General features: G+C 47.1%; 1 protein-coding gene across 1 annotated transcript; it reads right to left on the bottom strand.

Annotated features, from left to right (window-relative positions):
• Window positions 1-21,221: 21,221 nt before the first annotated feature.
• Window positions 21,222-25,213, bottom strand: LOC124031231 (class E basic helix-loop-helix protein 40-like). The gene is made up of 5 exons (XM_046342260.1): window positions 24,781-25,213; window positions 24,575-24,638; window positions 24,181-24,288; window positions 23,691-23,814; window positions 21,222-23,305 (listed from the first exon to the last, which is right to left on the bottom strand). Exons 1-5 carry the CDS (start codon window positions 24,852-24,854, stop codon window positions 22,410-22,412), a joined length of 1,266 nt encoding a protein of 421 aa, XP_046198216.1. The 5' UTR covers window positions 24,855-25,213; the 3' UTR covers window positions 21,222-22,409.
• Between the last annotated feature and the right edge of the window lie 2,159 nt (window positions 25,214-27,372).

The following is a 27,372-nucleotide window of genomic DNA, read 5'->3' as shown; positions in this document are numbered from 1 at the left end:
CCGCTTCCCCTTATGTCATCAGCCTTCGAGATTCTGCAGGGAGCCAGGTGCTTTACTAAGTTGGACCTTCGTAACGCTTACCATCTCGTGCGCATCAGAGAGGGGGACGAGTGGAAAACGGCGTTTAACACTCCGTTAGGGCATTTTGAGTACCGGGTTCTGCCGTTTGGTCTCGCCAATGCGCCAGCTGTTTTTCAGGCATTAGTTAATGATGTTCTGAGAGACATGCTGAACATCTTTGTTTTTGTCTATCTTGACGATATCCTGATTTTTTCTCCGTCACTCGAGATTCATGTTCAGCACGTTCGACGTGTTCTACAGCGCCTTTTAGAGAATTGTCTCTACGTAAAGGCTGAGAAGTGCTCTTTTCATGTCTCCTCCGTTACTTTTCTCGGTTCCGTTATTTCCGCTGAAGGCATTCAGATGGATTCCGCTAAGGTCCAAGCTGTCAGTGATTGGCCCGTTCCAAGGTCACGTGTCGAGTTGCAGCGCTTTTTAGGTTTCGCTAATTTCTATCGGCGTTTCATTCGTAATTTCGGTCAAGTTGCTGCCCCTCTCACAGCTCTTACTTCTGTCAAGACGTGTTTTAAGTGGTCCGGTTCCGCCCAGGGAGCTTTTGATCTTCTAAAAGAACGTTTTACGTCCGCTCCTATCCTCGTTACTCCTGACGTCACTAGACAATACATTGTCGAGGTTGACGCTTCAGAGGTAGGCGTGGGAGCCATTCTATCCCAGCGCTTCCAGTCTGACGATAAGGTTCATCCTTGCGCTTATTTTTCTCATCGCCTGTCGCCATCTGAGCGCAACTATGATGTGGGTAACCGTGAACTGCTCGCCATCCGCTTAGCCCTAGGCGAATGGCGACAGTGGTTGGAGGGGGCGACTGTTCCTTTTGTCGTTTGGACAGACCATAAGAACCTTGAGTACATCCGTTCTGCCAAACGACTTAATGCCCGTCAAGCTCGTTGGGCGTTGTTTTTCGCTCGTTTCGAGTTTGTGATTTCTTACCGTCCGGGTAGCAAGAACACCAAGCCTGATGCCTTATCCCGTCTGTTTAGTTCTTCTGTGGCTTCTACTGATCCCGAGGGGATTCTTCCTTATGGGCGTGTTGTCGGGTTAACAGTCTGGGGAATTGAAAGACAGGTTAAGCAAGCACTCACGCACACTGCGTCGCCGCGCGCTTGTCCTAGTAACCTCCTTTTCGTTCCTGTTTCCACTCGTCTGGCTGTTCTTCAGTGGGCTCACTCTGCCAAGTTAGCTGGTCATCCCGGTGTTCGAGGCACTCTTGCGTCTATTCGCCAGCGCTTTTGGTGGCCGACTCAGGAGCGTGACACGCGCCGTTTCGTGGCTGCTTGTTCGGACTGCGCGCAGACTAAGTCGGGTAACTCTCCTCCTGCCGGTCGTCTCAGACCGCTCCCCATTCCTTCTCGACCATGGTCTCACATCGCCCTAGACTTCATTACCGGTCTGCCTTTGTCTGCGGGGAAGACTGTGATTCTTACGGTTGTCGATAGGTTCTCTAAGGCGGCACATTTCATTCCCTCGCTAAACTTCCTTCCGCTAAGGAGACGGCACAAATCATTATCGAGAATGTATTCAGAATTCATGGCCTCCTGTTAGACGCCGTTTCAGACAGAGGCCCGCAATTCACGTCACAGTTTTGGAGGGAGTTCTGTCGTTTGATTGGTGCGTCCGTCAGTCTCTCTTCCGGGTTTCATCCCCAGTCTAACGGTCAAGCAGAGAGGGCCAATCAGACGATTGGTCGCATACTACGCAGCCTTTCTTTCAGAAACCCTGCGTCTTGGGCAGAACAGCTCCCCTGGGCAGAATACGCTCACAATTCGCTTCCTTCGTCTGCTACCGGGTTATCTCCGTTTCAGAGTAGTCTGGGTTACCAGCCTCCTCTGTTCTCATCCCAGCTTGCCGAGTCCAGCGTTCCCTCCGCTCAAGCGTTTGTCCAACGTTGTGAGCGCACCTGGAGGAGGGTGAGGTCTGCACTTTGCCGTTACAGGGCACAGACTGTGAGAGCCGCCAATAAACGCAGGATTAAGAGTCCAAGGTATTGTTGCGGCCAGAGAGTGTGGCTTTCCACTCGCAACCTTCCTCTTACGACAGCTTCTCGTAAGTTGACTCCGCGGTTCATTGGTCCGTTCCGTGTCTCCCAGGTCGTCAATCCTGTCGCTGTGCGACTGCTTCTTCCGCGACATCTTCGTCGCGTCCATCCTGTCTTCCATGTCTCCTGTGTCAAGCCCTTTCTTCGCACTCCCGTTCGTCTTCCCTCCCCCCTCCCGTCCTTGTCGAGAGCGCACCTATTTACAAGGTACATAAGATCATGGACATGCGTTCTCGGGGACGGGGTCACCAATACTTAGTGGATTGGGAGGGTTACGGTCCTGAGGAGAGGAGTTGGGTTCCGTCTCGGGACGTGCTGGACCGTTCACTCATTGATGATTTCCTCCGTTGCCGCCAGGATTCCTCCTCGAGTGCGCCAGGAGGCGCTCGGTGAGTGGGGGGTACTGTCATGTTTTGTCATTGATTATCATGCCTTGTCCCTGTTCTTCTCCTTCTATTCGTTTCCCTCTGCTGGTCTTATTAGGTTCTTTCCCTCTTTCTATCCCTCTCTCTCCCCTCCCTCTCTCACTCTCCCGCTCTCTCTTCTCTCTATCGTTCCATTCCTGCTCCCAGCTGTTCCTATTCCCCTAATCAATCATTTAGTCTTCCCACACCTGTTCCCGATCCTTTTCCCTGATTAGAGTCCCTATTTCTCTCCTTGTTATTCGTTTCTGCCCTGTCGGTTCCTTGTCTAGAATTCATCGTGCTGTGTTTGTGTATCGCCCTGTCGTGTCGTGTTGTCCTCAGATGCTGCGTGGTGAGCAGGTGTCTGAGTCTGTTTGGTTCAAGTGCCTTCCCGAGGCAACCTGCTGTTCACCTGCTGTTCAAGATCGAGTCTCCAGTTTGTCCTCGTCATTTCGAGTGAAAGTTGTGTTTTTTGATTGTATTTACTTTACTGGATTAAAGACTCTGTTTTCGCCAAGTCGCTTTTGGGTCCTCTTTCACCTGCATGACACATACATACATACATACATACACACGTACTCAAAAACTAAATTAAAAACACACAAAAAAACATATAACACTTGCAGCAGCACTATCAAGGTTTTTATCAGCTATTTCAAGCATTCGCTGAGACGACAGGCCAATAATTCGTTTTTAGGTTTTACAGTACCTTACACAACATGTATCTGCGCATTTCCCTAGTCATCCCGTTCACTCTGTCCAGTTTGAAATATAGTTGAATAGTGGAGACCAGAGTCTATCAAACTTGGGCTGTCTCTTGTGGAGGTCATAAGTGAGCTTTTCAAGAGGAAGAAAGTCAACAATCTGTTCAATCCACATTTTAAATGTAGGAGGGGTATTAGAGGCCCACATTAGAAGAATACATTTCTTAGCAAAGTATGTAATAGTCATGAGCAAATTTTCTCCGTCAGGATCAAGAACAAAGTCCTGCTGGGCATTAAGAAGATAGATCAAGAAGATAGGTCATCTCAAACTGTACCTCTAGTATTTTCTGTGCAGCAGTATGTACAGATTGCCAGAATCTGGCAATCTCCCTACAACTCCAAAATACATGCATATAGGTTCCACTTTCAGTGGTACATCTTTTACAGTTAGGAGACATATCTGTTTTCATTCTATGGAGTCTCAAAGGAGTATAATAAAATGTGTACAAAAATTTGTAATTAGATTCTTTCATTTTTACACTGGTAGAGGAGCAGTATACCCTGTCGCAAACCTCCGCCCATAACTCATCACTGATAGTCAGACCAAGGTCCTTTTCCCAGATTATTTTCAAATGAGTAAAGGAGGAGCTTCCTTTCTCAGAAAGGAGTCTATAAATGTAAGATATTTTGCATTTAATGGATTGTGCTGTGAAAAGAAGGGTTTCAACTTCATTCAACTGAGTTCTAAACCTCCTCTTGGAGGTAAATGAGGAAATTACATGTCTAATTTGAAGATACAGTGCCTTGCGAAAGTATTCGGCCCCCTTGAACTTTGCGACCTTTTGCCACATTTCAGGCTTCAAACAAAGATATAAAACTGTATTTTTTGTGAAGAATCAACAACAAGTGGGACACAATCATGAAGTGGAACAACATTTAGTGGATATTTAAAACTTTTTTAACAAATTAAAAAACTGAAAAATTGGGCGTGCAAAATTATTCAGCCCCTTTACTTTCAGTGCAGCAAACTCTCTCCAGAAGTTCAGTGAGGATCTCTGAATGATCCAATGTTGACCTAAATGACTAATGATGATAAATACAATCCACCTGCGTGTAATCAAGTCTCCGTATAAATGCACCTGCACTGTGATAGTCTCAGAGGTCCGTTAAAAGCGCAGAGAGCATCATGAGGAACAAGGAACACACCAGGCAGGTCCGAGATACTGTTGTGAAGAAGTTTAAAGCCGGATTTGGATACAAAAATATTTCCCAAGCTTTAAACATCCCAAGGAGCACTGTGCAAGCGATAATATTGAAATGGAAGGAGTATCAGACCACTGCAAGACCTGGCCGTCCCTCTAAACTTTCAGCTCATACAAGGAGAAGACTGATCAGAGATGCAGCCAAGAGGCCCATGATCACTCTGGATGAACTGCAGAGATCTACAGCTGAGGTGGGAGACTCTGTCCATAGGACAACAATCAGTCTTATATTGCACAAATCTGGCCTTTATGGAAGAGTGGCAAGAAGAAAGCCATTTCTTAAAGATATCCATAAAAAGTGTTGTTGAAAGTTTGCCACAAGCCACCTGGGAGACACACCAAACATGTGGAAGAAGGTGCTCTGGTCAGATGAAACCAAAATTGAACTTTTTGGCAACAATGCAAAACGTTATGTTTGGCGTAAAAGCAACACAGCTCATCACCCTGAACACCCTATCCCCACTGTCAAATATGGTGGTGGCAGCATCATGGTTTGGGCCTGCTTTTCTTCAGCAGGGACAGGGAAGATGGTTAAAATTGATGGGAAGATGGATGGAGCCAAATACAGGACCATTCTGGAAGAAAACCTGATGGAGTCTGCAAAAGACCTGAGACAGGGACAGAGATTTGTCTTTTAACAAGACAATGATGCAAAACATAAAGCAAAATCTACAATGGAATGGTTCAAAAATAAACATATCCAGGTGTTAGAATGGCCAAGTCAAAGTCCAGACCTGAATCCAATCGAGAATCTGTGGAAAGAACTGAAAACTGCTGTTCACAAATGCTCTCCATCCAACCTCACTGAGCTCGAGCTGTTTTGCAAGGAGGAATGGGAAAAAATTTCAGTCTCTCGATGTGCAAAACTGATAGAGACATACCCCAAGCGACTTACAGCTGTAATCGCAGCAAAAGGTGGCGCTACAAATTATTAACTTAAGGGGGCTGAATAATTTTGCACGCCCAATTTTTCAGTTTTTGATTTGTTAAAAAAGTTTGAAATATCCAATAAATGTCGTTCCACTTCATGATTGTGTCCCACTTGTTGTTGATTCTTCACACAAAAATACAGTTTTATATCTTTATGTTTGAAGCCTGAAATGTGGCAAAAGGTCGCAAAGTTCAAGGGGGCCGAATACTTTCGCAAGGCACTGTACATCAAGTCTAGACTTTGTGTAGAGATAAGATCATTTCAACGTCAAAGTAAGGTTTTATAAATAACTACGTATACGTGGTTTTTCGCATAAGTCATACTTAAGATCAAAATTGATCGTAAATCCATTTTATAAATGAGGCCCCTGGAGGGGGGTGGAGACGATCACAAAGACAAGTGAAACAGATCAGGGTGTGACAGAAACAAAACTATGTAAGATATTTTGTTGTGGGCAGAACACATTGGAGTAGCATTCTGTTGCATTGAAAAGCAGGACTCAACCCATACTCACATTTACATTACATTTAAGTCATTTAGCAGACGCTCTTATCCAGAGCGACTTACAAATTGGTGCATTCACCTTATGACATCCAGTGGGACAGTCACTTAACAATAGTGCATCTAAAACTTAGGGGGGTGGGGTGAGAGGGATTACTTAACCTATCCTAGGTATTCCTTAAAGAGGTGGGGTTTCAGGTGTCTCCGGAAGGTGGTGATTGACTCCGCTGTCCTGGCGTCGTGAGGGAGTTTGTTCCACCATTGGGGGGCCAGGGCAGCGAACAGTTTTGACTGGGCTGAGCGGGAGCTGTACTTCCTCAGTGGTAGGGAGGCGAGCAGGCCAGAGGTGGATGAACGCAGTGCCCTTGTTTGGGTGTAGGGCCTGATCAGAGCCTGGAGGTACTGAGGTGCCGTTCCCCTCACAGCTCCGTAGGCAAGCACCATGGTCTTGTAGCGGATGCGAGCTTCAACTGGAAGCCAGTGGAGAGAACGGAGGAGCGGGGTGACGTGAGAGAACTTGGGAAGGTTGAACACCAGACGGGCTGCGGCGTTCTGGATGAGTTGAAGGGGTTTAATGGCACAGGCAGGGAGCCCAGCCAACAGCGAGTTGCAGTAATCCAGACGGGAGATGACAAGTGCCTGGATTAGGACCTGCGCCGCTTCCTGTGTGAGGCAGGGTCGTACTCTGCGGATGTTGTAGAGCATGAACCTACAGGAACGGGCCACCGCCTTGATGTTAGTTGAGAACGACAGGGTGTTGTCCAGGATCACGCCAAGGTTCTTGGCGCTCTGGGAGGAGGACACAATGGAGTTGTCGACCGTGATGGCGAGATCATGGAACGGGCAGTCCTTCCCCGGGAGGAAGAGCAGCTCCGTCTTGCCGAGGTTCAGCTTGAGGTGGTGATCCGTCATCCACACTGATATGTCTGCCAGACATGCAGAGATGCGATTCGCCACCTGGTCATCAGAAGGGGGAAAGGAGAAGATTAATTGTGTGTCGTCTGCATAGCAATGATAAGAGAGACCATGTGAGGTTATGACAGAGCCAAGTGACTTGGTGTATAGCGAGAATAGGAGAGGGCCAAGAACAGAGCCCTGGGGGACACCAGTGGTGAGAGCGCGTGGTGAGGAGACAGATTCTCGCCACGCCACCTGGTAGGAGCGACCTGTCAGGTAGGACGCAATCCAAGCGTGGGCCGCGCCGGAGATGCCCAACTCGGAGAGGGTGGAGAGGAGGATCTGATGGTTCACAGTATCGAAGGCAGCCGATAGATCTAGAAGGATGAGAGCAGAGGAGAGAGAGTTAGCTTTAGCAGTGCGGAGCGCCTCCGTGATACAGAGGAGAGCAGTCTCAGTTGAATGACTAGTCTTGAAACCTGACTGATTTGGATCAAGAAGGTCATTCAGAGAGAGATAGCGGGAGAGCTGGCCAAGGACGGCACGTTCAAGAGTTTTGGAAAGAAAAGAAAGAAGGGATACTGGTCTGTAATTGTTGACATCGGAGGGATCGAGTGTAGGTTTTTTCAGAAGGGGTGCAACTCTCGCTCTCTTGAAGACGGAAGGGACGTAGCCAACGGTCAGGGATGAGTTGATGAGCGAGGTGAGGTAAGGGAGAAGGTCTCCGGAAATGGTCTGGAGAAGAGAGGAGGGGATAGGGTCAAGCGGGCAGGTTGTTGGGCGGCCGGCCGTCACAAGACGCGAGATTTCATCTGGAGAGAGAGGGGAGAAAGAGGTCAGAGCACAGGGTAGGGCAGTGTGAGCAGAACCAGCGGTGTCGTTTGACTTAGCAAACGAGGATCGGATGTCGTCGACCTTCTTTTCAAAATGGTTGACGAAGTCATCTGCAGAGAGGGAGGAGGGGGGGGGGAGGAGGATTCAGGAGGGAGGAGAAGGTGGCAAAGAGCTTCCTAGGGTTAGAGGCAGATGCTTGGAATTTAGCGTGGTAGAAAGTGGCTTTAGCAGCAGAGACAGAGGAGGAAAATGTAGAGAGGAGGGAGTGAAAGGATGCCAGGTCCGCAGGGAGGCGAGTTTTCCTCCATTTCCGCTCGGCTGCCCGGAGCCCTGTTCTGTGAGCTCGCAATGAGTCATCGAGCCACGGAGCGGGAGGGGAGGACCGAGCCGGCCTGGAGGATAGGGGACATAGAGAGTCAAGGGATGCAGAGAGGGAGGAGAGGAGGGTTGAGGAGGCAGAATCAGGAGATAGGTGGGAGAAGGTTTGAGCGGAGGGAAGAGATGATAGGATGGAAGAGGAGAGAGTAGCGGGGGAGAGAGAGCGAAGGTTGGGACGGCGCGATACCATCCGAGTAGGGGCAGTGTGGGAGGTGTTGGATGAGAGCGAGAGGGAAAAGGATACAAGGCAGTGGTCGGAGACTTGGAGGGGAGTTGCAGTGAGGTTAGTGGAAGAACAGCATCTAGTAAAGATGAGGTCGAGCGTATTGCCTGCCTTGTGAGTAGGGGGAAGGTGAGAGGGTGAGGTCAAAAGAGGAGAGGAGTGGAAAGAAGGAGGCAGAGAGGAAAGAGTCAAAGGTAGACGTGGGGAGGTTAAAGTCGCCCAGAACTGTGAGAGGTGAGCCGTCCTCAGGAAAGGAGCTTATCAAGGCATCAAGCTCATTGATGAACTCTCCGAGGGAACCTGGAGGGCGATAAATGATAAGGATGTTAAGCTTGAAAGGGCTAGTAACTGTGACAGCATGGAATTCAAAGGAGGCGATAGACAGATGGGTAAGGGGAGAAAGAGAGAAAGACCACTTGGGAGAGATGAGGATCCCGGTGCCACCACCCCGCTGACCAGACGCTCTCGGGGTGTGCGAGAACACGTGGGCGGACGAAGAGAGAGCAGTAGGAGTAGCAGTGTTGTCTGTGGTGATCCATGTTTCCGTCAGTGCCAAGAAGTCGAGGGACTGGAGGGAGGCATAGGCTGAGATGAACTCTGCCTTGTTGACCGCAGATTGGCAGTTCCAGAGGCTACCGGAGACCTGGAACTCCACGTGGGTCGTGCGCGCTGGGACCACCAGAGTAGGGTGCCGCGGCCACGCGGTGTGGAGCGTTTGTATGGTCTGTGCAGAGAGGAGAGAACAGGGATAAACAGACACATAGTTGACAGGCTACAGAAGAGGCTACGCTAATGCAAAGGAGATTGGAATGACAAGTGGACTACACGTCTCGAATGTTCAGAAAGTTAAGCTACGTAGCAAGAATCTTATTGACTAAAATGATTAAAATGATACAGTACTGCTGAAGTAGGCCAGCTGGCAGTGGGTGCGTTGTTGACACTACACTAATCAAGTCGTTCCATTGAGTGTAATAGTTTCTGCAGTGTTGCTATTCGGGGGCTAGCAGGCTAGCTAGCAGTGTTGTTTACGTTACGTTGCGTTAAAAGAACGACAATAGATGGCTAGCGAACCTAGAAAATCGCTCTAGACTACACAATTATCTTTGATACAAAGACGGCTATGTAGCTAGCTAAGTAGCTAGCTACGATCAAACAAATCAAACCGTTGTACTGTAATGAAATGAAGTGAAAATGTGATACAACCTGTGAATGCGACCGGGTAGTTGAGTTCTATACAGAAGACGTTGGCTAGCGTTGGCTAGCTGTTGGCTAGCTAGCAGAGTTGGCTAGCTAGCAGAGTCACCTACGTTAAGGACGACAAATAGCTGGCTAGCTAACCTCGGTAAATTAAGATAATCACTCTAAGACTACACACTCTAAACCTAAACAACACAATTATCTTGGATACGATGATACGATGATACGAAGACAGCAAAGACAGCTATGTAGGTAGCTAACACTAAACTAATCAAGTCGTTCAGTTGAGTGTAATAGTTTCTCAGTGCAGCTAATCAGTGGACGTTAGCTAGCTGGCTAGTGAAGACTACGTTAGGACGGCGAAATACGATAATTACGCAATTATCTTTGATACAAAGACGGCTATGTAGCTAGCTGAGAAGAAATTGCTAAGATAAGACAAATCAAACCGTTGTGATATAATGAAATATAATGAAAAAGTTATACTACCCGTTGGAGCGACGTGCAGATGCGACCACTCGCTCCAACCGGAACATTACATACTCCACAGACCAGTGTGGCATAAACAGTAGGCATATATGCAAATAGACCATTGCCATATACTGTATGGATCTGTGCCATTTACTTAGATTTAGACTGTGTTTACAGCATGAGTTGCATGTAGCCACGTGTGTACATTTTATTAATATCCTTTGCTAGTTATTGAGTTATTAGCCCAGTTATAGATCATTTGTAGTCAGCAATAGGGGAGTGATTAGCTTTCTACATTTTTAGCCATCTTTGAAAGGCGAGTCAGGTAAAGAGGTTTTTTTAGTCTTAAGGGGAAGTGTTGCATTTTGAGACAGGCTAAGTAGTCAATAGGCAGAGGGTAGCATAATTAGTCTGATTGTAATAATGGTATGGAAATATCAAAACAAAGTGTATTTGTCACGTGCGCCGAATACAACAGGTGTAGTAGACCTTAGTGAAATGTTTACTTACAGGCTCTAACCAACAGTGCAAAAAGGGTATTAGGTGAACAATAGGTAGGTAAAGAAATAAAAACAACAGTAAAAAGACAGGCTTTATTCAGTAGCGAGGCTATAAAAGTAGCAAGGTGTAACGGTTTTCTTCTGGTGAAAGAGAGGCGGACCAAAATGCGGCGTGGTGGTTATTCATGTTTTTAATAAAGACGACTATACATGAACAGACTAAACAAAACAAGAAAAGTGAAAACCTAAACAGTCCTATCTGGTGCAAACACAGAGACAGGAACAATCACCCACAAAAACCAACACAAAACAGGCTACCTAAATATGGTTCCCAATCAGAGACAATGACTAACACCTGCCTCTAATTGAGAACCATATCAGGCCAAACATAGAAATAGACAAACCAGACACACAACATAGAATGCCCACCCAGCTCACGTCCTGACCAACACTAAAACAAGGAAAACATATACGAACGATGGTCAGAACGTGACACAAGGCTACATACCTGTGCGCGGTAGCGTGTGTCTGATTACCACACCTTTTAGTCAGGCTGATTGAGGTAGTATGTACTTGTAGATAATAATGCATTTTATTCTGTAAAGTGGTTTCTTGCATCAAACAACAATATTTTCAGTCACATCTTTGTCTGAAGGACGAGTGGATAAACAGTTTAATGTCAAGCCCTGCGTGATGTTTTTTCAAAAGTCTCATGGAATGTAGGCCTACATTGAATACCACACATTGACTGCTACTGTAGGCTGAATGATAGAACAGCTATTTCCATGTTAAAATATTACGGGATGCATTTTCTTCTGTGTTGATGGTAGGCCGCTCTAGTAGGCCTACATTATGATAAAATAGCCACAGTAGCCTACTTGGCCACTGTTAAAACTGTAACTTAAGGCGGGTAGAGCCTCAGCTTTCACAGTAAACGCTCTCTGAAGCTGCACAGAATGTTCACAACGTTCAAGTTAATGCTCAGCAGACCTGAAATTTGCTCAATGCCAAAAATAAGGAGGGAACATTGCCTAGGACAACAGAATAAAAAGTGTGTAATATATGACAGTGATAGACAGACCATTTCCGGAGACCTTCTCCCTTACCTCACCTCGCTCATCAACTTATCCCTGACCGCTGGCTACGTCCCTTCCGTCTTCAAGAGAGCGAGAGTTGCACCCCTTCTGAAAAAACCTACACTCGATCCCTCCGATGTTAACAACTACAGACCAGTATCCCTTCTTTCTTTTCTCTCCAAAACTCTTGAACGTGCCGTCCTTGGTCAGCTCTCCCGCTATCTCTCTCAGAATGACCTTCTTGATCCAAATCAGTCAGGTTTCAAGACTAGTCATTCAACTGAGACTGCTCTTCTCTGTATCACGGAGGCGCTCCGCACCGCTAAAGCTAACTCTCTCTCCTCTGCTCTCATCCTTCTAGACCTATCGGCTGCCTTCGATACTGTGAACCATCAGATCCTCCTCTCCACCCTCTCCGAGTTGGGCATCTCCGGCGCGGCCCACGCTTGGATTGCGTCCTACCTGACAGGTCGCTCCTACCAGGTGGCGTGGCGAGAATCTGTCTCCTCACCACGCGCTCTCACCACTGGTGTCCCCCAGGGCTCTGTTCTAGGCCCTCTCCTATTCTCGCTATACACCAAGTCACTTGGCTCTGTCATAACCTCACATGATCTCTCCTATCATTGCTATGCAGACGACACACAATTAATCTTCTCCTTTCCCCCTTCTGATGACCAGGTGGCGATTCGCATCTCTGCATGTCTGGCAGACATATCAGTGTGGATGACGGATCACCACCTCAAGCTGAACTTCGGCAAGATGGATCTGCTCTTCCTCCCGGGGAAGGACTGCCCGTTCCATGATCTCGCCATCACGGTTGACAACTCCATTGTGTCCTCCTCCCAGAGCGCTAAGAACCTTGGCGTGATCCTGGACAACACCCTGTCGTTCTCAACTAACATCAAGGCGGTGGCCCGTTCCTGTAGGTTCATGCTCTACAACATCCGCAGAGTACGACCCTGCCTCACACAGGAAGCGGCGCAGGTCCTAATCCAGGCACTTGTCATCTCAACTCTGGATTACTGCAACTCGCTGTTGGCTGGGCTCCCTGCCTGTGCCATTAAACCCCTACAACTCATCCAGAACGCCGCAGCCCGTCTGGTGTTCAACCTTCCCAAGTTCTCTCACGTCACCCCGCTCCTCCGCTCTCTCCACTGGCTTCCAGTTGAAGCTCGCATCCGCTACAAGACCATGGTGCTTGCCTACGGAGCTGTGAGGGGAACGGCACCTCAGTACCTCCAGGCTCTGATCAGGCCCTACACCCAAACAAGGGCACTGCGTTCATCCACCTCTGGCCTGCTCGCCTCCCTACCACTGAGGAAGTACAGTTCCCGCTCAGCCCAGTCAAAACTGTTCGCTGCTCTGGCCCCCCAATGGTGGAACAAACTCCCTCACGACGCCAGGACAGCGGAGTCAATCACCACCTTCCGGAGACACCTGAAACCCCACCTCTTTAAGGAATACCTAGGATAGGATAAGTAATCCCTCTCACCCCCCCCCCCCCTCCCCTTTAAGATTTAGATGCACTATTGTAAAGTGACTGTTCTACTGGATGTCATAAGGTGAATGCACCAATTTGTAAGTCGCTCTGGATAAGAGCGTCTGCTAAACGACTTAAATGTAAATGTAAATGTATAGACTGTTTAGTCATCAGGAAAGAGAGGACTGCTTTGCCATTTCTCTACAAGTAGGGTGAGTCAACATGTTTTTTATAAATCAGAACCATGGACAGCCACAAAATATTTTGCTTATGTTGATTAGACCAAATTGTTTTTGGTATCTTTTAGTTGTCACTGTATTAGACATTGCATAAGTGAGTTGATGATGTTGAAGTTGAAATGGTGCTGGAATAGTGGAGGCAGCTCCTGTTTTCTATGCGACTTGCAGTACCTCTCCGTGGTTGTAAATCGATAGTTGTTTTGTGGTCCGAAAATGCAACATTAACTTGCTTGACTATGCTGTAGGTCATGTAACTGTTTGTTACATGCAATATGCTTTGTGGACTTTCATCACAACTCTCAGGTTGTGATGAAACAAAGGCGTAGTTGAATTTTATTCTGCCACTGTGTCTTCTTATTGTCTTGGGCTTTAGGTCTATATATCACCGTCGCAAGGTATATGAACAGGTTATACAGCAAAATAGCAATTACCACAACAGTGGTTTTACCCATATGCTACCACGCACCGCTACCATGCACCTCTACCACGCACCGCTACCACGCACCGCTACCACGCTACCATGCACCTCTACCACGCACCGCTACCACGCTATCATGCACCTCTACCATGCACCTCTACCATGCACCGCTACCACGCTACCATGCACCTCTACCACGCACCTCTACCACGCACCGCTACCACGCTACCATGCACCTCTACCACGCACCTCTACCACGCACCGCTACCACGCACCGCTACCACGCACCTCTACCACGCACCGCTACCACGCTACCATGCACCTCTACCACGCACCGCTACCATGCTACCATGCACCTCTACCACGCACCGCTACCACGCTACCATGCACCTCTACCACGCACCGCTACCACGCACCGCTACCATGCACCTCTACCACGCACCGCTTCCACGCTACCATGCGTGCACCTCTACCACGCACCGCTACCACGCTACCATGCACCTCTACCACGCACCGCTACCACGCTACCATGCACCTCTACCATGCACCTCTACCACGCACCGCTACCACGCTACCATGCACCTCTACCACGCACCGCTACCACGCTACCATGCACCTCTACCACGCACCGCTACCACACTACCATGCACCTCTACCACGCACCGCTACCACGCTACTATGCACCTCTACCACGCACCGCTACCATGCACCTCTACCACGCACCGCTACCACACTACCATGCACCTCTACCACGCACCGCTACCACACTATTATGCACCTCTACCACGCACCGCTACCATGCACCTCTACCACGCACCGCTACCACACTACCATGCACCTCTACCACGCACCGCTACCACGCTACCATGCACCTCTACCACACACCGCTACCACGCTACCATGCACCTCTACCACACACCGCTACCACGCTACCATGCACCTCTACCACGCACCTCTACCACACTACCATGCACCTCTACCACGCACCGCTACCACGCTACCATGCACCTCTACCACCGCTACCACGCTACCATGCACCTCTACCACGCACCGCTACCACACTACCATGCACCTCTACCACGCACCGCTACCATGCACCTCTACCACGCACCGCTACCACGCTACCATGCACCTCTACCACGCACCTCTACCACACTACCATGCACCTCTACCACGCACCGCTACCACGCTACCATGCACCTCTACCACCGCTACCACGCTACCATGCACCTCTACCACGCACCGCTACCACACTACCATGCACCTCTACCACGCACCGCTACCATGCACCTCTACCACGCACCGCTACCACACTACCATGCAACCACGCTACCATGCACCTCTACTACACTACCATGCACCTCTACCACGCTACCATGCACCTCTACCACCGCTACCACGCTACCATGCACCTCTACCACGCACCGCTACCACACTACCATGCACCTCTACCACGCACCGCTACCACACTACCATGCACCTCTACCACGCACCGCTACCACACTACCATGCACCTCTACCACACACCGGTACCACGCTACCATGCACCTCTACCACGCACCGCTACCACGCTACCATGCACCTCTACCACGCTACCATGCACCTCTACCACGCACCGCTACCACGCTACCATGCACCTCTACCACGCACCACTACCACACTACCATGCACCTCCACCACGCACCGCTACCACCCGGTTAAATATAAATAGTAAAGTACAGATATCCTAAAAATGACTTTTGCTGCTCTAGCACCTTGCTTTAACTACTGTCATAGAGTTTGAGAAATATTTTCATAAAGAAGCTGATAGAACACACAGGTGTTGAATCAAGGTGACTTACAAAGATGAGGACCAAGAACAAGAGGGGGAGTGCGGTGATGTGGTGTTCACAACTAAATAATCATTGTGGAATCTGAAAACATGATGGTGTACTTGATGGTGGTGTACTTACTACGTGCACATGCTAAAAAAAGGAACGAGGTGGGTAGATAACTAAGTGTGTCATTGTACAGTTTAAGTATTTATAAACAAACAAATCTTCTCTCTTAAACGCTTCCTTCATTTCTGTTCTATGTCTAAATAATTGATTTTGGCACGATAGGCCTGTCTAAGGACCCTAGGACTAAACACCTCCCTCTGCAACTGGATCCTGGACTTACTGACAAGCCACCCATAGGTGGTAAGGGTAGGCAACAACACATCTGCCATGCTGATCCTCAACACGGGCCCATCATGGGTGCGTGCTTAGTCCCCTCCTGTACTCCCTGTTCACCCACAACTGCGTGACCAAGCACGACTCCAACACCATCATTAAGTTTGCTGACACAACAGTGGTAAGCCTAAGTACTTAATGTGACAAATACAATTATATTTGATATTCCAATGTTCAAGGAGCTTTCCATTTTGATTTGGGTTATTTTGCCTAAAAACCTTTAGGCCTACCTATAGAAAACAAAAACTGCATCTCTGCCCAGCCTGGCAAGACCAAAAGGGTGTTTAGCATCCCCAATGGCTCTGCAAGTGAGGAGAGGATATTCTCTGCTGCTGGCCTGCTCTCCAGGCACAGACTGGCAAAACTTGTAAGGACAGACGCTGGAGACGAGAAGCAAGCCCAGGGAGTGAAGATTTCATGAAAACACGGACAGGAACAGAATACGAACAGCGTCTGGACAGGGGAAAACAAAATGACAATATTGCTGACATGGGGATTAAATAGAGGAAACAGACAGATATAAGGAAGGCAATCAAAACGTGAAGTCCAGGTGAGTCCAATGAGTTCAGATACGCGTAATGATGGTGACAGGTGTGCGTAATAAAGGACATCCTGGCGCCCTCGAGCGCCAGACTGGAAGGGGGAGCAGGTGTAGAAGTAACCTCCCCCCCAGGGGCCCCTCCCGGCGTCCCACCTGGGCGAGCCTGACGGGCCGGCCCAAGGCTAGACTAGCTGGCTGAGGTGTAGAAGCCCGACGCGCTGGCTGAGAAATGGGAGCCCGAAGATCCGGCTGAGGCGTGGGAGCCTGACGAGCCAGCTGAGGTGTGGGAACCTGACGAGCTGGCTGAGGCATGATGTGGGATGTGAGCCTGATGAGCCAGCCGAGGCGTGGGAGCCAGCTGAGGCACCCACGGTTCGGAGCCAGCTGAGGCACCCACGGTTCGGAGCCAGCTGAGGCACCCACGGTTCTGAGCCAGCTGAGGCACCCACGGATCTGAGCCAGCTGAGGCACCCACGGTTCTGAGCCAGCTGAGGCACCCACGGTTCTGAGCCAGCTGAGGCACCCACGGTTCTGAGCCAGCTGAGGCACCCACGGTTCTGAGCCAGCTGAGGCACCCACGGCCAGCTGAGCCAGCTGAGGCACCCACGGTTCTGAGCCAGCTGAGGCACCCACGGTTCTGAGCCACCTGAGCCAGCTGAGCCAGCACCCACGGTTCTGAGCCAGCTGAGGCACCCACGGTTCTGAACCAGCTGAGGCACCCACGGTTCTGAACCAGCTGAGGCATCCACGGTTCTGAGCTGAGGCACCCACGGTTCTGAGCCAGCTGAGGCACCCACGGTTCTGAGCCAGCTGAGGCACCCACGGTTCTGAGCCAGCTGAGGCACCCACGGTTCTGAACCAGCTGAGGCACCCACGGTTCTGAGCCAGCTGAGGCACCCACGGTTCTGAGCCAGCTGAGGCACCCACGGTTCTGAGCCAGCTGAGGCACCCACGGTTCTGAGCCAGCTGAGGCACCCACGGTTCTGAGCCAGCTGAGGCACCCACGGTTCTGAACCAGCTGAGGCACCCACGGTTCTGAGCCAGCTGAGGCATCCACGGTTCTGAACCAGCTGAGGCACCCACGGTTCTGAACCAGCTGAGGCATCCACGGTTCTGAACCAGCTGAGGCATCCACGGTTCTGAACCAGCTGAGGCACCCATGCGTAATGAAGGGCAGCCTGGCACCCTCGAGCACAAGAGAAATACATTGTATTGTATTGTATTTCATTCTAAGTAAATCACTTCTTATATGCACAATTTAGACTGTAATGATTTTATACATTTACATTTAATACATGTTGTAATGTTGTCTAAATTCTGAGTGATTTATGTCCCTACCACCCTATTGTGTTGCACTCGCAAATTCTTCACAATGTATTTCTTTGTAGGCTATAGCCTTGAAACAATTAAAATAATATAGTCTAAATAATTAATGTTCGTTCCGTCTTAGGCTAACTGTCTGGCTCATGACCTATTTAGAGTGTTTTATATGGTGTTTAATATGACATGTTGCCTATTTGAAATGATATGCACTTCTTGTAGGCCATCGTTGTAAATAAGAATTTGTTCTTAACTGACTTGCCTAGTTAAATAAAGGTTCTATTTAATGTTTATTCAAATCCCTTTCATTCAAATCCATATGGTTTGGTTTCAATACTTCAAATCCATATGGTTTGGTTTCAATACTTCAAAACCAAATGGTTTGGTTTCAATACTTCAAATCCATATGGTTTGGTTTCAATACTTCAAAACCAAATGGAAGGTCCAGGTAGTCACACAAATATATGTTGGTTAAATTGTGATTTTAGAGAATGCAGCAAATTTGGAGCAGTAATTTGTTGTCCTGTGAGCATGAAATGGTTTTTAGCGGAGTTGTTAAAAAGGAAATGGAGTGCATGAGACATGAGCGGGACTTTCAACCCCGCTCACATGCTCTGCTCTTGGAGCGTTCAGAGGGCACACTGGACGCTCTGGCCAAGGAGTAGTTTTGATCCAAGCTATTTGACCACACAAAGGCAGTCAAACACCCAAGGTAACTGACTAAAGTTGGCTAGCTTGCTAGCTACTTCCAGACACCTCACTCTAACCATTTTACTCGCCCTAGCAAACTGGTTAGGCTGTTTTCATGTTATCTAGAGAGTTGGTGACTGTAACTGCTGCTGGCAACAATTGAATAAAACATTTTTACCAACGTTTACTGACACCGTTCATATTCAACATATTCAACTGGTTTTGTACATTCGTAAATGCATCAGTTATTCTGCACTCTGACACAATCAGAAGAGAGTGATCTAAAACCATACCCAGGAGAAAAAACATGTCCTGCGACTGAATCTAGTTGATGATCCCTGATATAGGCTATGTATTGGATAACAGCACAATAATTTGGGCTTGAGCTCATTAAATGTATTTAATGTATGGCTCATCAGGCTCAAGTAGCATCAGGCATGAATTTTCTATCAAAGCTCTAATCAAATCCAGACAGGCCTCTTTATATGCTTTATAATGCTTTTGAATGACACTTCCTGTTTTGGCGGGAAATACCGGGCTACCCGGGAGAAAATGTGTTTATTTTCGGGATGGAACATTTGTTAAATACCTGGAAAATATTCAACCCTACTCTGGACAGCTGTCTGTTTCCTACACCACGACGAAATATTAAATAAATCATTTTCTCTGGGCTACGTGGGGCAGAACGTGGTCAACGACAGAGTCACTGTGATGACGGTCCCTGAGCTCAACCCCACACATCAACCAAAGGGCGGGAGTCAAAGAAAAGACCCAGAACCTTCCATCAAAACCCCACTAGCAGGACAGTGAGGACAGATATTAAGTATGTGTATTGACTCAAGCAAACAACTTTAAAGGAAGTATGAAATGATTGCTTTGTTGAAGTAAATATTTGTCTTAACTATTGGCTCAACCATTGTAATGTTTTGTTGAAGTCATTCTATCCTATCAGTGAGGTGATGGTTCTCTATTCTCCCAGCAGGGGGCCACACATGGCTGAGGATCTCTACTGAATAACGGAGCAGAAAAACAGGATGATAAATGGCAGATGTATTATCATATCTACACACTAGGGGGAGAAGACACCAAAGAAGAGTAGGATACGTGATATTTAATAGTGTCTATGAGGCATTTTTGGTCAATTAAATGAGCTGTATTTGTAAACATATAGAACTTTGTCAGCATACTAGAGCAGGGTGAGGAAAGATATGGTGAGGGAAATGGAAGAGCAGGTCGGTGTGTCCATGCTCATTTACACCAGGCTGCCGAGTAGCCCTCCCTTCCCCTTCCCATCAACTCACCAATCACAGCTACCCAGGAATAGCAATGTGGCCGTTCATGTGACAGCTGCGTGTGTATGTGTGTGTGAGCAAGGTAATGTTAAGTGCCTGCTGGCTTCTCATTTGTGTTTGTCTGTAATGTTCTTTCCCTTTTATCTTCTTGCAGTCTTGACATCTTCTCCATTTGGTCTCTTTTGATCAGCCTGAGGTTTGTTAAACTCAACATCTATGATTTAAACTTACACCTGTGCTTTAAACCTTGATCCCAGTTTATTAATTATAATTGCACAAGAACTTTGACCCAGGTCCAATTCTGTGTTTACCAAGAACTATATAGACTGGACTATGGAGTGATAACATTTTGATTGTAACTATTTATATAAAATGGATGTTGAATAATAGTTATCTTTATTGTGCTTCTACTTGTGTGTCCACTTTAAACTAGAGGTCTTCACAGGTCCTACTGAACCCGAAATCCAACCAAAATTCAAACCTTTCCCTCGGGTCCATGTCGGGTCCTGTTTGATTATCATCGGGTCTCGGGTCTATGTAACCACAGCTGATAGAACTGACTGGACACGAATGGCTCCAACAAGGGCTCTGCATAGCCAATAGCATATGTATTTTACGCTAACAACATGCATTCATGGATTTATAGAAGACCTAACCAACAGATAAAGACTTGGCTGATTAACATTATTGTTTGTCACTCGGGTCGGGTTTAGACCCGGACCCATTGGGGTATGGGTTGGGTCTAGGTCTGGTTGTTGTCGAGTCCATTCAGGTTCGGTCTGATTGTTCTGGTGTCCGTTAGTGTCCAGGTTCAACTTTTTGGAAATGTGAAGTGCTATACTTTAAACAACCTAAATATATGAAAGATAAAATACGGCCTTTAGAGCGCACTGATTGTTCAGGGACACCACAGTATCTGTCTGTCTGTCTGTCTGTCTGTGTGTGTAAAAAGCAGAGAAAACATCCATAGCGGTGTTTCTCTTCTTGTGACTAGCAGTGCCCGTCTAGTGAGCAGACTGCAGCAGCTCTCCCCATTCTATAAGAGTTCTGTCACGCCCTGGCCATAGAGAGGCTTTTTATTCTCTGTTTTGTTTAGGCCAGGGTGTTACTTGGGTGGGCATTCTATGTCCTTTTTCTATGTTTTTGTATTTCTTTGTTTTTGGCTGGGTATGGTTCTCAATCAGGGACAGCTGTCTGTTGTTGTCTCTGATTGAGAACCATACTTAGGTAGCTCTTGCCCACATGGGTTTTGTGGGTAGTTGTTTCCTCTTTTATGTTTTGTCACCTGATAGGACTGTTTCGTTTTCTCCTTATTTCACCTTTTGTTATTTTGTGTTCAGATTAATAAAGTTAACATGGACACGTACCACGCTGCATTTTGGTCCGATCCTTCATATTCCTCATCAGACGAGGATGAGAATCGTTACAAGTTTCCACAGACAGATTTGTGGTTGTGGGAGAAATATATCCCAGGAGATTACATTTCACCTCAAGATGCACTCTACTCACTCATGAGGAACCAAGCAGACAGGCTTTCCACAGGAAAAAAATATTTTATTAATACGCTTATATAATGTATATCACCATTTAGACAAAATATGTACATCAACAACTTTCTGGTAGGTCCCAAGTACATCTTTCTATAAAAAACGAATATTCTGTTAAAACGTATACATTCACTTCTCGCCAACTCCTTAGACTGCAGTATTCATACAAATACATTTAATAAACATCCAATGATGCTTTTATCAGCTTTTCACAAGTAAAAGGCAACAGCATGAACAAACACCAGGTTTGACTTGAGGAGAAGCGGATTGCTGAAAAACGCAGACCAGGGCCAGCACAGGGCTACAGTATGTACAGGGTTTAATGTACAGGATTTATTTTACACTAAAATGACTGTCCACACTCTACTACCCCTCTCTCTAGTCTGAGAATTAGGACACATGTCAAAAATAGAGATGTACAAGAAGTATACACAATAATGACAGAAAATCCATCTCAACAGTCAGTGAATTGCCAACTCGACATGGTCACGTGATGACATCACTAACTCCATAAAGTGTGAATTGGCGTACCCTTTGCTCCTGGCTGTACAGTTGTGGGGATCATTATTTTAGTCAGAGCGCTTGTTGTTGTCATAGGAAATGGGGCAAAGGGCATTGTCAGCGATGGCAATGGTTACCTAAGATAGATAGACAGCGACCTTTGGGTGAAAGGTGACTGTTGACATTAGGTGTAACATGATTTAGGACGTGTATGTGTCTCTATGGCAGCAGCTACAACTGAGACCTGTCAGTGTCATCAGCATGTAGAAACCTCAACAACAGCATCTACGGGATTGCCTCTCTTTTACATTCAACCAAGGGTGTGTGTTCAGGGCAGGTCCAGATCAGTGGGGTCAATGATGCACTCAGCGCTCTGGTGGGGGTATGCATTTTAAGTCAAACATTCAGAGGGTTGAGGGTCAGGTAACAGGTTCAGCTGTCTTCATTCTACACCTTCACTCTTTCTTGTCTTCACAGCCGTGTGGCTGTGGATGATATATCACCAGTCCGGGACCAGATCAGCTGCATGCTCTCTGTCTCCCTTCGGTCTTCTGACCTCTGGGGTGAGGGACCAGGGGAGAGGGGTGATGGTGGGTGATCTGACTGTTAGTCATGTTGTCCCCCATGTTCCCTCTCGGCAGAGCAGTCTATGTTCAATAACACTGTTCAGTGGTCTCTCAGTCTTTGGTTTCCAGGTTAATGGGCTTTAACGCTTGGAGGAGGGCTGGTGAGTCCATGGGGCTCTGGGCCACGGTGGGGGGAGAGGGAGAGTGCCCCCTGGGGGATATCGTAATCAGGGAAGTTTGGGCATGCGTGTCACTAGGCATGCCCTGTGCGGAGCCCCCCAGGCCAGGGTAGATCATGGGCATGGCCCCAGAGTACCAGCACTTCTCCAGCATGGGCAGATAAGCGGCAGCAGAAGGGGGGATGAGGTAGAAGGGCATGCAGAGAGGATGAGGTTGGGCCTGGTGGGGGGAGTAGGCGCTCATGTAGCTGCCGTGACCGCTGGAGGAGGATGAAGAGGATGAGGATGACTCTCCACCTGAGAGAAACTCGTCATCGGATGACTCCACCCGGGCATGTTTGTGGCGAGGTTCATCTTCCTGCTTGACGCCCAATGATGTCGTCTTTTCGCCCAGGGCTCTCTTCAGCTGTCTCTCTTGGCCACAGTACCCTGCACGCAACGCCAGATGCTCACCCTGCTCGCCACCGTAGCCGCTGTCTGTGTCTGTATCACTGCCACTTTGCTCACCGCCAACCTGGGCATACGCCCGCTGTATGACGGGCACACAGTTCTTCCTGTGGCCCTCGCTGGGCTTGGGGGGCTGGCCTACAGGCTTCTCCCTCAGGGCCTGGTGGTGGTGGTAGCTGGGGGTCTTTTCGGGCCAGGGGCTGTGGGGAGGGCCCTGGAGGATCTCAGTGGCCACCTTGTGCAGGTGGTTGATCATGTGGGAGGGTGTGAGGTCTCCGTCACCCTCCTGGTTGGCCAGGTACTGTAAAACCTCCTGAGCACAGACGTGGAAGCCTGAGCGGAACATCCCCTCGCTGTTCTCCTGGCTGGGAGAGGACTGCTCTGTAGACAGGAAGGAACAACAACATCAAATACAGAACTACCACAATGCATTCTTTTGGAAACTGCCAAACTACTCTCATCACATTTGGGGAAATTCTCATAAGTAATACATCTTATTATGGGTAAAATGTCCCCTTATATTCAACCACATCCATTCTAAAACTGAGTTATTCTGTCTCAGTTTCTTATTCCGGTAACATGTTATAATAATGCAATAGATGAGAAATGCACTGTGCTGCATTTGAGAATTAGTGAGGATGTTGTCTGCATCCAAATGGAAACTAGTCAAGGTAAGAGACGACAAGCTATATTTACATTCACTGATTTGCCTGCCCTTCTGCAGAATCATCATATTGTGGGTGTGTGTGTGTATGTTTCTTCTCACCGATTTGCATGCCATTCTGCAGAGCGAGGATTTTCTGCTGCTGGTTTTCCAGTAGAGTGGTGAGGGCTTTCACATGCTTGAGCGTGAGTTCCAAAACCACAGCCTTCTCCAGATGGCCAAGAGTCTACGAGAATAACACACACTACTGTCAGCAGGGGCTCGCTGCACTCAGCAGCACACACACAAACTTGGAGGCACAACAATAACTAGTTATACTCTAATTAAATTCGATCTTCAACAGTTGATAATATATCAGATACCTGAATCATAAAAAATACTGATCTAAGGAAATTTGCACCATTTCAGAATTAGTTTAAGTACTTATTTTCATTGATTTAAATAATTTTATAAATCTCAACTGTTAGTCACGCCGATACCAAAACCTGAAGTACCACAAAGCAACCACTTAACGGCGCCTTAGCTAACATCTACAAGCAGTGAACAATGAACCAGTTATTACTGTGCTACTTCCAGATAAATAGGAACTTACTGTAAGTTTCAGGTGCTCAGGCAATAAATCTTTCAACTGAGCGATGCACTCGTTTATCCTGTCTCGCCTTTTCTTCTCAATAAGTCGATGAGGTAGTTTGTAGTTTTCCTAAAGGCAGGAGTGTGAAAGTAGGTTAGGTGGAGTCATATTGAGGTTACCGAACACCTACAGCAATTTGACAAGCAGCCCTGTCAACACTAACATGGACTTCAAGCCTCACATCAGATGGGAAAACGGGTCACCGCATGATCTGAATGATCAGGCCGAATGAATGACTTAAAACAATGTTTAGTTTAAATATTGTATAATCACAATATTCTTATTGTAATAAAATTACATTCAAATGTATTATTTCACATGAAAATAGTGAATAAACACAAATATTTCTACCAACCTTGCATTCCTCTGCTCGTTTCATTCCCCGACGGGATTTGTATACATATATAGGGAAATCCATCCTAAAGAAAGGCACAAGACAGTCAATGAGATGTGAGTTTTGTGAAGTTGCGCACTCAATGTCAAGAGAGACAAATGTGTGACACTATGTAGAGGCACAGCACAAGCATGGCCATTGCACAAATATATTTCTCAGCAACTTACCCTTGCATGTCAGACAGCTCAGCCTGCTGGTACTTGGGAGGGGGTTGCGCCCTTTGAATCCTTTCCATTTCCATTATCTTTAGGCCTACTCCAAACTAATCACGAAAGGGCAAGCTTGTTTCCCAATGTATTCACTTAAGGATGCATATGAAATTTAATACAAGTAAATCGTCCAGTATTCCTACTAACTCGAGATTAACAATATGTAGAGAAAATGTATTTTCCTTTATATTTCAATTGTTGTTATTATTATATTTGTCGCCGAATGGTAGTAAATTGTCCCGGAGATCACGAAGTCAGTCAAGAGGTAGCCCTGAAGATGCACTAATCTTGGTTGCGCGTTGGGAAAGTGGGGGAGGACACTAGAGCTACGTGTTAAATAAACCCCTCTGACTCTCGCTCGCAGAGTGACCTACCTCTGTCACATGAGTCACGTTTTGGACGCCGCTGTCTCCGCCGTGGAGGGACTGCCCATTTTCTACTGATAAGGAGGATCTGGGGGCGGACGTCGATTCACGTCACACCGGAGGACTGAGTCCCGGGTCTCGTGTACCACCATGCTCAACTGTATGGTAACCACTATACGCGCCACCGCTAAGGAGCATATAGACAGGTTACAGTTTACAACACAGAGCTACACTTCTCACCAAAACTGCTCCGCAGGATCCACTACTAACAAGACATCAATAATATTGATATGGGGATAATTTTGCAAATATATCGATGAATTGATAGAATGGGGAGTTAAATGTGATATCTTATCCCAACCCTTATATTGTTCATGGGACTCATTCACCTTTTGCCTCATACACAACATAATTTAATCGTAAGTGTAGACCTATGCCAATAAGCAAAATAATGTAATTTGTAAATACAATAAATTATATTATTTAACTTTAACCACTATGATAAGTTAATAGCCCTATGTTGTAGGGCTTTATAATAGGGGTTTTGACATGTAGGCCTGCCTGGTGGATGCTGACTAAACTCAACTCAACACGATTTAGGATGGATTTGAGCAACGACTAGTGTGGCCTGACTGGAACTCCAACTTCACACAAAAAAACGTATTTATTCTTTTAAAATCAAAAACGACAAATTTTAGCACCCAAAGATGACCCCGCAATTACACAGAACAATGTGAAGACAGGCGCTGTGAGGACAGATTGTCGTAGGCCCCTGAACTCCTGCTCGAACTCTTCATCCCTCATCTCAAGGTAGGTGAAAAGTTGCTGGAAAAGGGCTACCATGGTTGGTTGTGGTTCGGGTCCTCCAACTGCTCCTTCAGTTGGCTGGTCTTTTATGTCTGTATCTGGTGATTCAATCTACAACTCAAGCGATTCTGGTTGTGTTTGGCCCCTTGGCCAGGCTCCTAGTTTCTCAGAATTCACCTCTTCTTGACCGGATAATTCCATCGTATTCCACCCCGTTTCAATTTTAGGTACCTTTTCTGACAGTTGATGCTGCTGCTGCTGCGGACACAACTCTGTACACGTTCCTATATCTCTTTTTGGAATGCACTGATTTGCGGTGCCCCATCCCACTACTGCCACCATATGTAGCGTAGAGTAGGCCAGAAGGCTAAACTGAAAAACCTAACCTCTATCAAATAAAACGATGGCCGTAAAAGTACTTCTGTGCAAGGGTGTTTATTTACATAGGGATTCTGGAAGAAAAACAGTACTGCCACCAAAAGTATACATTATGGGACAGCTAAAACAGTACTGGCACCAAAAGTATACATTATGGGACAGCTAAAACAGTACTGCCACCAAAAGTATACATTATGGGACAGCTAAAACAGTACTGCCACCAAAAGTATACATTATGGGACAGCTAAAACAGTGCTGCCACCAAAAGTATACATTATGGGACAGCTAAAACAGTGCTGCCACCAAAAGTATACATTATGGGACAGCTAAAACAGTGCTGCCCCATCAACAACTCAATCAAAACGCCCCCCGCCCCCCTTACCAACATCAAAGCCTACATTTTCCACTAAGCTAAACATATCATGAATTATCTTCATTGAACCTTAGAAATCGGTTTTTAATAATACAATATAGCGCAATATAACACAGTTACATAATCCCATCACTCCTGACATGCTGTCTTCAATTGCACAGTCACTACAAAGCCAGCCCGATTGCCATATCTCGTGTCCTTATTCCAGAATACCCGGAAGCTACAGAGAGAGGAACAGAAACAAACAAACAGAGCGCTCATCCAAAACATTGATAAGTACAATAAACTTCACATAAATGAAACATGAAAGCTTGTCTGCGTAGTTCTTATAACATACCAAACTGTTACTGCAGGGAGGTAAGAATGTGTGTAATGTATGAACTGAGATCGCTAAATTAACGTGTGTGTCAACCCACATTGTTAAGGTAGCTAAAAACAGAGCAGGGAAGGGGAGATGAGTGTGGGTGTGTTAGTTTACCAAATGCTGCCCGGGGCCAGTGATCTGAGCGGAGCTTGAGCAGAGCGTGTCCAATTTGACTGAAGCGAGATTCCCAAAGGCTGACTTGTCGGCCTTTTCGCCCGCTCCAAGTAGCGCTCACATCAAAAGCTCAGGGCATGCCGGGCCCA

This window comes from Oncorhynchus gorbuscha, linkage group LG03, assembly GCF_021184085.1.
Source record: "Oncorhynchus gorbuscha isolate QuinsamMale2020 ecotype Even-year linkage group LG03, OgorEven_v1.0, whole genome shotgun sequence".
NCBI lineage: Eukaryota > Metazoa > Chordata > Actinopteri > Salmoniformes > Salmonidae > Oncorhynchus > Oncorhynchus gorbuscha.
This window is presented reverse-complemented; position numbering and strand designations above follow the sequence as displayed.